Source organism: Rhea americana, unplaced genomic scaffold (assembly GCF_003343005.1).
Source record: "Rhea americana isolate MKP2758 unplaced genomic scaffold, rheAme1 scaffold_81, whole genome shotgun sequence".
Lineage (NCBI taxonomy): Eukaryota > Metazoa > Chordata > Aves > Rheiformes > Rheidae > Rhea > Rhea americana.
In genome coordinates, this window is record NW_028186990.1 from 2,761,920 (window position 1) to 2,774,282 (window position 12,363).

Genomic DNA, 12,363 nt, shown 5'->3' on the forward strand with positions numbered 1-12,363 from the left:
AAAAAAAAAAAAAAAAAAAAAAAAAAAAAAGCCAGAATGCCCCTTCTGGCCTCTAAAATAATTCAGATGTAGAATAGCAAGATCATGAATCAGGTAGGAAGCTGAGACTCATTGAAAAGGAATCCTGGTAATAAGACAGGAAACAGAACAATAACAAGCTATTCCATTGTGAGGGAGTTTCCAGCAGGATGCTTTGGAGATGAAGCTTCTTGGAAGGTTTCTCCACCCTCCACAGCTTAGGAGAGCATGCTTTGACCAGAGCCTTAAGTCTTGTGATTCATGCAGGGGGAAAGGATGAAGACTGTTTTTCTAACACTAGGACTGGGCTAGGGATGCTGTAAGCACACCAGGCATGACAGCCACCTGCTCATATGCTAATATTAAATGCTGCCCTTGGATGTTTTCTTTAGGCGAGCTGGGTCTTGCCATCTAAGCAAGTCACTTACAGAGCATGTTGTTTGGTGCTTGAATTTCACTTSCTTTAAAAATATGATTTCCCCACTGCTGAGCTGGTTGTTTTTTTCTCTTAGGTACCACCACATAAGCCAACTCGGAGGAAACCACCATGCTCCCTTCCACTCTATTCCCACAAGACAGAGACAAGCCATAATGATGAACAAGTAAGTGTTAATTTAATAGAAGGACAAGGTCTCTCTTCTCTGCAGACTCAGACTTAGAGGCAGTACAGTGATCAGGCTGTGCAATGTAAGACATTAGTCATGCAGCAGCAAACCTGATAGCTACAGCCACTTGCTGCCTCCAAGCCAAAGGAACATAGCAAAGGTGTACAGTCTTAGATTCCTTCCTTTTCCTTTGGATCTCAAAGGAGCAACATGCCCCTCCTCAAAGCAACAATCTTCTTTCTCAAGCTGTTTTCAGCCTTTCATAGCTCTACCTTTCCGGTCACTTGGCCTTTCCTGTCCAAATTAATTGGATGCCCATTAGCCCTGTTAGCTAAGTGCTAGCAGAAAGCCCTTTTTCRTCACAAAAAGTTCCTAATGTTTACCAACATTAAGGCCTCATATCCTTTGACAGGCAGAATTTTAACATGCCTAGTCCTCAAATAATGTCAGGGAAAACTTTGTCATAGACTAAACACCTTACCAAAGGTCAAATAGCAGCAGAGCCATTACACACCACCAAACTCCGATAATTCAGGCAAAAAGCAATCACCTTTTCTCCCTCAAGAAGGATACATATATGTAGAGCCCTAGGATGGCTAGATCAGATGAGAAGAGCAGGGTTAGAAAAGAAGAGATCAAGCCTTTGTGTTAAGATCCTATATGAGGCTTGATTTACTCCCCTACAAGTATGTTCTCCTTGTAACTTCTAAGTATTCTGCCTTCAGTGTTATTTCCTTTCTCTCATCTACTTTACTGTGGCCTTTTCCTGTTTCATTTTCTTTTTGCAGAAGCCGTCTCCAAATGCTTGCCCTATGCCCAAGGTCAAGGTGAAAAGCTCCCCCATGATTGAAAAGCTGCAGGTAGGTCCTGGAAGGGCCCACATGGTTGTCCCAGCAAATTAAAACTCATTGGCATTTRTCATGGCTCTCTCTCCTGTGGAGCAACTGCAAACGAAGGGGAGCTGAGAGTGACAGTTAGGCAAGCAGAGAAGTGGCCTCATCAACAAGGGCCCAGTCCAACAAAAAACAAACAAGGACAGAGCAGGTCTAGCGATGGTAACCAGGGTCAGACATAGCACAGTGATCATCAGGCAAGTCTGAAGGAAGATCTGAGGTCAAGCCAGGAAGCCAGTCTGCAGGTCAGGCTCAGGGTTTGGATCTGCAGGGTACATGGCCAGGAACAGGCATGGAAGCAGTGCAGCTCAGGTGGGGATCAAGGGCACGAGCCTCAGCTTAAGTGTAGCTCCCAAGAGAAGAGGAGAGAAATCCTGGCTGAGGCTTCTTCTAGCTCTTCCTTCACAATGATCTAAAGCTTTAGACACTTTCATCGTATCAGGGAGCTGGCCTTGAGCAGACAGCTACAATTATGGTGGTGGTGGGGAAGCAGCTCTCTAGGGCCTAACACTCCCTTACCAGTGCCTAGAAGCTTTGTGTTTTCCTGGCCTTGATTCCTCAAGTTACACACAAACAAACCCAGGATCATTTCTGTGTCTCTCAGTGGTGCCTGATTCATGCTGGTGAGGACAGCTTAGCACCTGACAGCCCTTAGACATAGTGCCCTACTAGTGCCAGCTGCCTCTCCTGCCAGCATGTGCCACTACTGAACATAATGCCACCTGAGCGCCCTGACACAACATAAGTCTATTCATAGCAGCGTCCCCATTTAATGCACCCAAGGACATTTGCCTATGGGAGCTTCCTAGTAACAAGCCAGCAGGAGTTGATAAGGAATCACTTTGCCATAGTTAATCACAAACTTGCTTCTTTCCATGATCTTCTCACTCCTCATGACCACATGGATAATTCCAAAGACCTGCAGACCAGGTCTGCAAATGAGAGGTCCGTTTAAGTAGGGGTGGTTTACATCTCCGAGTGATTGCTGCCTGTTTGTTCACGCTCTGWCCTGGCTCAGTTACTATAGATGATAGTGGCTTGGCTCGGTCACTGGAAAATCCCTAAAGGCCTCGGGATGACAAAAGACCAAGTCCCGAGATCCAGCTGTTGAGGAAGGGCAAACGTCTAGTCATAACTTCTCTGCCCGGGTTTGTTTGTTGACAGTATCACCAGGAGGGACCCGTAACCAGAAGCTATGTGGGTTATGACAGCTGAGAGGTGTGCTATTCCTCGTGGCGAGAGCAAGGGCTCCCCCGTGTGGCTAATAATGTATTACACACCGGTGTCACATGCTGACGATGTGTATTTTCCTTTGCAGGCCAATCTGGCTTTTGCTCCAGCTGCCCTGCTACCGGGAGCATCTCCTAAAAGCCCGGGTGTCAAAGTCATGGTCTCTCCATTCAGCACCCCTCCCTCCACCCCTAGCAGCCCCGGCATCCAGTCCCAACCTAGTGAACCCAACGAGACACCAGTCAGCTTCGATCAACCCCCAGAAGGCTCTCAGCTGCAATTCTATAACAAGGTAGGTAATGTGCGAGGGTTTCTCCAACACAGTAGGGTAAAGCTTGCTTATCGCTTGGGGATGAGGTAGAACAGGAGGCTTACGTAGCCACAGACTAGAGAGCCCATATAGCCCCACTGCATGGCACTTAAAAGAGGAGCTGTAACGCGTATTTACGATGCTCAATCGCTGTGCGGACTCCTTCAACCACCATATTCCAAAGCATAATGAATGGGAAAACCTTGGCTTAGGGTCTAACTTGGACAGAGAGCCACAGTTTAAACTGCGACAATGATCCAAACTTGGGATCAAACTGAGACAAAGACCACCTTTACAGTGGGGAAGGAGGAATGTATTAGGGAGTTGCTTATCCTGTAAAGCAGTTCTCTTCTGCCTGCCTCTGGGCAGCAGAGCAGGCAAAGTGAATCAACCAGCATAGCAATCAAGTTTCCTGGGGTATTCTCCTCTGCTGTACTTTCCTACTTTCCAGTATTACTCTCTTTGTGTTCTTCAATGTCTGCTTTTCCTGTATTCAAGGTGCGGACACGAGGATCAATAAAGCGTAGGCCTCCCTCCAGGAGATTCAGAAGATCTCTGTCGGAATATGGAGAYGGGGAAGACTTAGAGGTCAACATCTCCTCTCCAGAAAATGGTGCCAGAGAAGATGGGGATGAGGTGTTTGGGCCCAAGGGCAAGGTGGAGGAGGCAGAAACAGGCAGCAAAGCACTAAAAAAGCAGTYAGGGTCTGATGAGAAGCCTCCATCAAGGAGAGGATCCAGTAGGTCAGAAAATGAAGAAAAAGGAGAAAAACAGGCAGAGGAAATGACTCCTTGCAAGAACAATGCAGGAGATACAGAGCAGGAGGTGAGTTGTGCCTCAGGGGAGGAGAATGCTGCCCAACCTCCCTCTGGAGATAAGAAAGAGAAGGTGTTCAAGGGTCCGCAGGGAGAAAAGGAGGAAGGCAGTGCCTGTGAACAGGAAAAAGGTGACAAAGAGAAGGAAGAAACAGAGAAGAAGGAGACCAGTGAGAGCACAGACACACAGGGAACATCAGACACTGAAGAAACACCATTGGCACCTGAGACACTGCAGGCAGCAGCAGACTTGGAGATCACCAGTGAGTCTTCAACATAACCCACACAGGACCAGGGCACAGAGCAACTGTGATGCACAGGTAAGACAGATCTGCATGATGATGGCTCCTAAAATACCACAGGTTTTTGCCTACTAATGAAAATGTCAGAGCATGCTAACATTTCTGCTGCTCCCCACTCATCAAGAGTATCAAATCTCAGACAGCATTGGCTTGAGGGAAGGGCACATGAAACAACCAAAAAGCCCCCCAAGCTGGTGTTACAGAGAGGGGACTGGCTAGAAGTAGAAACTGCTGATTCTGGCTTCAATAAAATGGAAAACAGAGATACCTTCTGAGACTTGGCAGTCTGCTCAAATGCTTAGTTTTGAAAACATTTGTAACAAAAAGCACTCTTCCYCTGTAAAAACTAGATATACGATCTCTGCACACATCCCTACATATATATGTATACATATATATACACATATACATCCTATATATGTATATATATACATGCACACATGTATACATATTATATATAGAAAAACACTCCTAGAAGTATTCCTCCTATCAGGCAGATTGATTTAAAGAAACATTTCGAACCATTTGTTAGCTTTGCCAGCAAAAACTGTTTGCTCACATACCAGTTTCACAGTCAGCCCTAGAACTATGCAGGCATGGGTCTCTACCACTTAAAATAAAAGAGGACTTCCACTGTCTAAGGCTGAGCTTATTCTATTTTAGCTTCTTATTTATTCTYTAACCACTGATACCCAACATAGCTAAAGATGCTTGAGGAAATATCCCATTCCACATCAACTGCCTGTCCCCTCTTCAAATGCCTACTTGGTTTGGCAAGGAGGAACTGAAGGAAGCAGTCTGGTGGTCAGGCTATATAGCTCACCTTTCCCTCCTAGCACGGCAACTACTAAAGTACTCCTGAGTACAGTATCTGTCATAGACTCCCCATCTTTGTATTTACTTAAACCTGTTATTATTTTTCATAATTTCTTTACTTTTCCTTTCTCAAAAGGACATACCCAGTCAGGACAGAGGAGACAACGCACGAATAGGAGCCAYCTAACCCAATCAACATGGAAGCTACTGGAAAACTGTCTGTGGCAGGAGAGGAGCAGAATATGGATATACTCGGAGGTTCAGAAGCATCCCAGAGCTGAGTAACCAGTCGCTGGCCCTCTGCTCTCACACCATCATCTGCTGTTACAGTCAGAGTGAGAGACTGGCTTATAATCACTTCAGARTTCAAAATGTAGTTACTGGCTGACTTTTCTTAGGGGATATTCCGGAAATGAGAGACCTGATAAATGGTGTCCTGGCTGGGCCCAACTGCCACCATCACTTCTGGGCCCCCTGTTCCTCACTCCTGCTGAGCTCCAAAATGTCATTTTCTTCTCCCCTGCACTGGTCTTAGATGAAGTTCATCAGTGTAGGACCCATATATATCTATATGTATATATATATACATACACACACACACACTTACATACACACACACTTATACACACACACACACACATATATGTTTGTGTGTTGTATGTATGTATGTTTGTATGTATGGTGCCTTTTCAGTAGCTTCTTTAAGAAAATTTTGTTTTTTCAAATTTAATTAAACAACATTTTAACAACAGGAAAAAAAGCATGTTTTCTCTACAAATACTGTATGGCATACAATGTGAATCCTAAATATGGAGAAAACTCTTTGAAAACTGATTATAAAGCATAAAATCCATTTGGAGTGGGGGTTGAGCAGGATGATCTGTGTATGAAACACCTAGCCGTTGTAGTCAATTTTTCTGTGTGCTTCAACTTTGGGGTGTTTTAGTWCTGGTGGAAAGTAACAACCAACAGATTTGATCCAGAGAAAATATATGCTGTATCGGTCAATAGGGCAAGTTTTCTTTACCTAGCCCTGTGCTCTAGTCCTGATTTAGAAGGGCCACTTGTCCATCAGTCCGTCTCATTTCCAGACCCTATCCAATTTTTTTTGATTCTCTTTTGAAACTTCCTGCATGGGGCCAGTTAGTGCTATTTGTGATAGAAGGCATTCTGGCTTACTCGTTAATTTTATGCAAGTCAATGAAGAGGTCTTAGATAGCCAAATTTCAAGCCATACGGCCTGACTGAATCTGATTTGGCAAAGTACAGTTAGCAAGTCCCTCYAAGTACTTAGGATTGGCATTGTATGTGATTTGCCCCCTCTCTTGGAACAGTAGTTCATTCATGGGACTAGCAGTGGTTGAGCCAAAAATCTTTTACATCTAGAGAGTATTTGTTGCTCATAAGAAGTAAGTTATGTAAGGGAAAATAAACAATAGACAACAGACTCTGTTACCTGACCACTGTTCTGACAGCAGTGTTTGAGGCTGTATCTGTAATACTGAATAAAAAGTAGCACTAGCTCAAGGCCAAGGGGCCACACTGCTTAGGTGTAGCCCTCTCTACAGAATATATATTGCCTTGGAGACAGCTAACCAGAATTGTGAAAAACTAAACCAAGGAGTCAACTAACGGTTAAGTGGTGTGGATGGTTAAGGGCCAATGCTTACACCTGCTGCCAGCCACCTATTATTTAGCAGTATAGATGTAGCTACAGAGACCAAAGACAGAACTTGACAACTCCTCATTATCTTTCACAAAATCCCTCCYAGCAAACATTAAGCTAAGCAGTGTAGGAAGCCTGTGTTGTCCCTGTCCTGTGGACAGGCATGGGCACCTTTCASAACACAGCTCACATCCATCCTTGACTGGGCTCTGAAATATAGCCTGTCTGTATCTGAAATACAGCAGTATTACAAAGCATCACCCATGGTTTTGAGGGATGTCCCTTTTCTGTTCACCAGCACTAAAACCACAAGGAAACAAATGGTTCTATGCCCTGCCTTTCTTCTTTCCAGGTGAGAGCACTAAGGTATCATTTGTTGAGAGCCAGCAGTGTTGCCCATTATCTATAGAACAGCCTTGTTGGTAAACATGACCCCCACATCCTTTTGAGCCATGTTGTGGAGTATTGTTGCCTTCAAATCTATTTTAGTATGTTTGTTAAAGCTTGTATTCCAGGGCAGGCTGCAATTATTTACTGTGACTTGTTTCTTCTCTCAGCAGAGTGTCTCATCTGGATGTGAGTGATTGTGCCTTACTGTATATATAKATATTTGTGTGCGCCTGTTTAGAGAATGTGTATGTGTGTCCCAAGCAAGGGAGTGGAAATCTGAGGGAGAAACAGAAAATGTAAATGGTGGAATAAAAACAAAACAAAAAAAAMCCCAAAATCTCTTGTRTTTCCTCCTGGAGAGATGAAGGAGGCTGAAGGGGATGGAGAAAACTGACAAAATGGGTGAGGGATTTCCACTGCTATTGGAAGAGTGTAACATTTTATTTTAATTTAATTTGGAGGATTAATTAATTTATTTATTTATTACTTCTGGGAAACAGTAATAACCAATGTGCTTAATCCCCGAAAGAGGGTGTTCCTTAAGGCAAGCACTAACACTGCGGATTGCCATGCTCCCTGCCCCAGCTCTGCAGATACCTAAGCACAGAAGAGAGTGAAACTCTGTCCAGTCTAATACCATTTCTCCAAGACCATTTGTTGTTTGGGGGAAGAACAAGACAACACACAGTGATCCTTCCTGTGAGATTTCCCAGCTTCTGGCAATCAACCAGGTGGAGACTTTCTGAGCCAGAAGTTACATCACTGTCTTTGTCTTTAATAGCTTTACAAGTTGTTGGAAAAAAAAGACACCTGTTGCTCAGGTGAAGGCATCCACGATCTGCAGGTGACCTCAGCTCAGGCTGCATACAAACCTCACCCTTTCTGCAGGGCAAATGAGAGGAATTTGAGGGAAAAAAAAAAGCTCTTTGGCCATCATTAGCAYTGTGACACTGCAAAAGCAGAGGGTGCATATAGGCATGCGTCTCTGTCCCATCCATACTATCAGAAAATGTAGGCTCAGGCTCGTAAATGSTAGTGTGGTCTTGTGTCCACAAGGTGTGTGAGATCAAAAAGTTTTGACTGCAATGTAAATTACAGCTTGGCTTGACATATAGAGTGGAGGCACTCAGATCCACAGGTGCCCCTCAGCTCCCTTAGGCAGGTATAAGGTTAGATACTGGTTAAGCTGGAAAACATCCTGAGCAAGTCAATTCTAGTATAATTTTTATAATAGCTTTGATGTGGATGGTGCCTAAAAGATCAAAACAAAACAAACAAAAAAAAGGAAGTGGCAGTGCAAACCTTGGCCAGAAGACCATTACGCTGAGTGGAAATAAGGAAATTAGAGAAATAAAAATAAACAAAGAAGTGGGGAGAGGAATGCAGCAGAAGAGCAAAGTGACTGTTGCAGTTGTGTTTGCTGAGATCTTGTTATTTTTATGGTTATTTTTTGTTTGGACTCTGTTTACATGGTAGTGGGAGTCAGAGGAAAGAGTTCTACRGGTAAGGACTGAAAGCAGCTACAGATAGCAGGAATAAGGTATTCTGAAAGATCTAGGAGCTGCAGGAGGCCATGCACAACTGTGAAAACACGAGCGTGAGGCGTTAGCACACAGGAGACAAGCCACCGTCCAGCCCTCAAAGCGACCCACACCCACCCCCGACGCGGAGCCGCGCCCCCCGCCCTCACACCTGCGGCCGCCACGCCCCTAACGGCCCCGCGCCGCGGCGGGCTGGGTTAAACCAAAGCCKCTGCGAGAAGGGGGCAGCAGCTTCCCTCCCCCCTCCTTCCGCTCCGCTGCGAGTGAGCTCGCCCGGCTGGAGTCCCGCCGGCCGCGCCTGCCCAGCCAGCCGGAGTAGAGCGAGCGTGAGCCGGGGGGAAGGGAGGGTGGTTCCGCTCTTCCCCTCCCCCCCGGAAGCGTGCCGGAGTGGTATCGCCTAGGGGAGGCCTGAGGTGGGGGCTCCTGCTCCCTCCCACGAGGGATAGGAATCGGCTCTGCCRGGCGGAGCCCTAGGGTTGGATGTAAGCGATGCCACCAGATAGTCTGGCGGCGGCGGCGGGGAATAACTCCCAGTTAGGGAGAGGAATGGTATCTTCCGAGGGGGTGGGCTGAACCATTAGGGTACGTGGCRGGGGGAGGGCAGAGCGGCGGAGGCGCTCGCGACGAGTGGCTCGAGCCAGGCGGGAGGAGGCGGGCGCAGAGTGAAGTGCGGAGCTGGGGAGGAGGCAGTAGAGAGCGGCTCGTTGGTCTAGGGGTATGATTCTCGCTTCGGGTGCGAGAGGTCCCGGGTTCAAATCCCGGACGAGCCCTCCGCGAGAGGGGGGCGCTGGGCCCCCTTCAGTTTTGCCGCGTCCGCGGGCGTTTTTATTGCCGCGAAGCCGCGGCGATGTTGGTGCCGGGGAGGACAAAAGGGGCCGTAGCCCACTTGTCGCCACGGTGGTGGTCTGCGGAGGAAAGGCCGCCGTGGGGGCTCTGCGGGCCGTGGAAGACCCCCTGCTTGCGCCGTCGCGCCGGCGTTTTGCCCACGGGAGTCGCTGGGAGGGAGAAAGGGGCAGTGAAATGCAGCATGTCTGTCCTTCTTAATACTTAATGCCTCTTTGTTTTCTCTGGTTATTACAGCTTTCTGTGCGGTAAGCACGGAGAATAATAGCAGTTCGGCTTATTCGCGCTTTGTAGAAACGCGGGGCGGCGGGGGAAGAAAGGGAAAAAGAGAAAAGTGGGAGGGGGGAAAAAAATTACAAAACAGGGCTCGTCCGGGATTTGAACCCGGGACCTCTCGCACCCTAAGCGAGAATCATACCCCTAGACCAACGAGCCGCCGTAAAGAACACCTCCTCGCCGTTGCAGAGGAAGCTTAGGCTGCGCCACCCCCTGCCCCACAACAACCCGGCCTCGCACGGCGGCCGTTAGCGGCCGGCTCCAACCGTCCGCGGCGCCTKCTCGCGCCCGCGGCTCGCCCCTTCGCTCGGCGGAGACGGGGCCTGCGCCGCAGTACACCATCCTTGGTAGCAGAAATAGCTCTTAAACGCGCACGGAGAGCTACCAAGGATATTTTTGCCAGGCCTGAACGTTTCTTTTTTTTAATGTTTTTTTTTTTCTCCTTACAGTCATGCTCAGAATTCATCATAGAAGTGAAAGAGAAGCTGCTTGAAAACAACATTATGGAAATGCCAAGTAGTAAATAGGCACCGTGCTTTGCAGTAGCCAAGGATTTGTTAACTCGGTTCCRGCCTGTAGCCTGATTCTTTGCCTCAGTCTGGAGCAATGGAGGCAGGAGCTGCACCYGCTCTGCTTGGGAAGGCTTCACCCTTGTGGCTTCCCTCCCCTTGTCTCCCCATGGCTGTGACAGGGTAAGTGTGTCAGCAGTCTGGCTAACTGCCCCACCTGCTCAGCAGTCTCGCTGCTGTGGTGGGTGGCCCATGCAGGAGTGATCAGGGATTACATGTTACTGTCTTCCATGGCAGTCTTTTGAGATAGCTCAAATATATCTCAACTCCACAACCTAGAATCATAGAATCAGTAAGGTTGGAAGGGACCTATGGAGTCCAACCCCCCTGCTCAGCAGGGTCACCTACAGCGTGGTAGACAGGGTTGCATTCAGGCGGGCCTTGAATATCCCCAGAGGAGACTTCACCACCTCTCCGGGCAACCTGTTCCAGTGCTCTGTCACTCTCGAAGTCACAGCCTGCCCTACTTTTTGCARTCAGTGCTCCAGGTTATTCATGATGTACATGCAGTGTTGCTGCACCGTTACTGCGCGTGTTGTTGCTCCTGAGCTTTCTTCCATTCACTGTTGTTAACTTATCTAAACCTGTGCATAAAATCTGCTAACAATATGTAACATTAACCTTAGCAGTCAAACCACAAACTCCAATCAAAAGAAGAAAAAAAGACATTGTTCAATTCCATAATTTAAAACTGTACCACACCTAAGCAGTAGTTACATTATTTTCCTGCTTGTGTCATTCTTATGCAGACTTACTTAAGTATCAGTCTTCTTAAAACAGACACTGATGTTGGTTAGGCTACAGTTCAGTTCTACCTTTSGCTATTGTCTCTGTATTGTAACAGTCTGGGAAATAAGTTTGTTTCTGTTCCACGAAGCTGGAGAGAGGGTAGAAGGGAGAGACAGGAAAAATAATTACTTTCATTTTATGGGTTTTTATGGATCAAGGTTATCAAGAATATTTATGGCTCAAGTTGTTCCTTAGCATCAGTTCAGCACAGGAATGCCTAATCATTAGCATCTTGTTTTCATTGTAAGCTTTCCTCAGAATACTTCTTCTTGAACACTGACTGATCCCAGCCATTCTTCCTAAGCTAATTACAGAAGACAAATACTTACAGAACAAGTACGATATGTAATTACTATGCTGCCAACTCTGGGTTTTGAAAGAACCACTGCATTTCTATTTAACCAGAGTAAACGTAAATGTAACATTAGCTGCTAGTCACAATTTCTTCACAACCTGAAGAAGAAAAATTAGTCTTGCAAGAGAGACAATACTTTATTTTGCTCTTTCTCACTCATTTTGCTCTTCTCTTATTGTTTCAAAATGAAAAATGAGCACATTAGGTTTTGTTTTGTTTTTCCAAGAATGTATATCTGGACGCAGCTGTCCAAAAACACCTACCATACAATTCCTTAAAGAGTGTTCACTTTGTAACAATGTCTCAGAACATTTCATTTTAAATTCATATCATTCTGGACCTGAAAATTAAAGCAAGAGCCTTTTCAGCTTTAAAACAAAACAAGCTTTTCTCTCATCTTCTCCTCAAAAAATATGAGGTAAAGGGATGCAATTTAAAATAGAAAACAATCAAAACCAATCTGGGTATATTTACCTCAGCTCTTAAAAGATGTTACTCTGTTACCATTTTTGACATCACAGTGCTACTTGCTTTCTGGTAGGCTAGTAGAGAGCCCCCTGAAAAAGCAGGGTAATGAAGAAAGAAGGTCTGAATTTCTATCATAAGCAGCAACCATGGAAAAAAATGATGTAACCTCTTCCCCAATTACACTTTTTTTTTAATTTTTCCTTTTCTGACTAAGCAGAAGCAAAAAGGACACAAAAGCATTTTTTTTTCTTGTGGAACTGAATGCTGATTTTGCAGCCTGTGTAAGAAAGTTTGGAAACCAATTAGGCAACTTCATAGCAACCTGCAGGGAGGCTGCTGTGGTCTGTGTCACCCTTCAGTCTGAGCAGTCCTGCTCTATCACTGTTCCTTGCCTGACCTGAAAGGGAACAGATTCAGCTGGAAGAAAAGGAACTCCTCACCACTTCACACTCACACAGAAGAGATGAGTTTACCTGT

At 46.0% G+C, this 12,363-nt stretch overlaps 1 protein-coding gene and 2 non-coding genes across 5 annotated transcripts in view; 2 read left to right on the forward strand and 1 right to left on the reverse strand.

Annotated features, from left to right (window-relative positions):
• RCSD1 (RCSD domain containing 1) overlaps positions 1–7,370 on the forward strand; it is a 35,296-nt gene extending 27,926 nt beyond the window's left edge. For all 3 annotated transcript variants that reach the window (XM_085323008.1, XM_085323007.1, XM_085323009.1), the window contains 5 exons: positions 531–620; positions 1,412–1,483; positions 2,835–3,038; positions 3,555–4,191; positions 5,126–7,370. In XM_085323008.1, the coding sequence (XP_085179134.1) occupies positions 531–620; positions 1,412–1,483; positions 2,835–3,038; positions 3,555–4,151 (963 nt within the window). In that variant the 3' untranslated portion in view covers positions 4,152–4,191; positions 5,126–7,370. The remainder of the gene's footprint in view (positions 1–530; positions 621–1,411; positions 1,484–2,834; positions 3,039–3,554; positions 4,192–5,125) is intronic.
• A 1,914-nt stretch (positions 7,371–9,284) lies between these two features.
• TRNAP-CGG (transfer RNA proline (anticodon CGG)) lies at positions 9,285–9,356 on the forward strand. The gene has a single exon. It is a non-coding gene; the product is annotated as a tRNA-Pro (tRNA).
• Positions 9,357–9,792: 436 nt separating this feature from the next.
• Positions 9,793–9,864, reverse strand: TRNAP-AGG (transfer RNA proline (anticodon AGG)). The gene has a single exon. It is a non-coding gene; the product is annotated as a tRNA-Pro (tRNA).
• Positions 9,865–12,363: the final 2,499 nt, after the last annotated feature.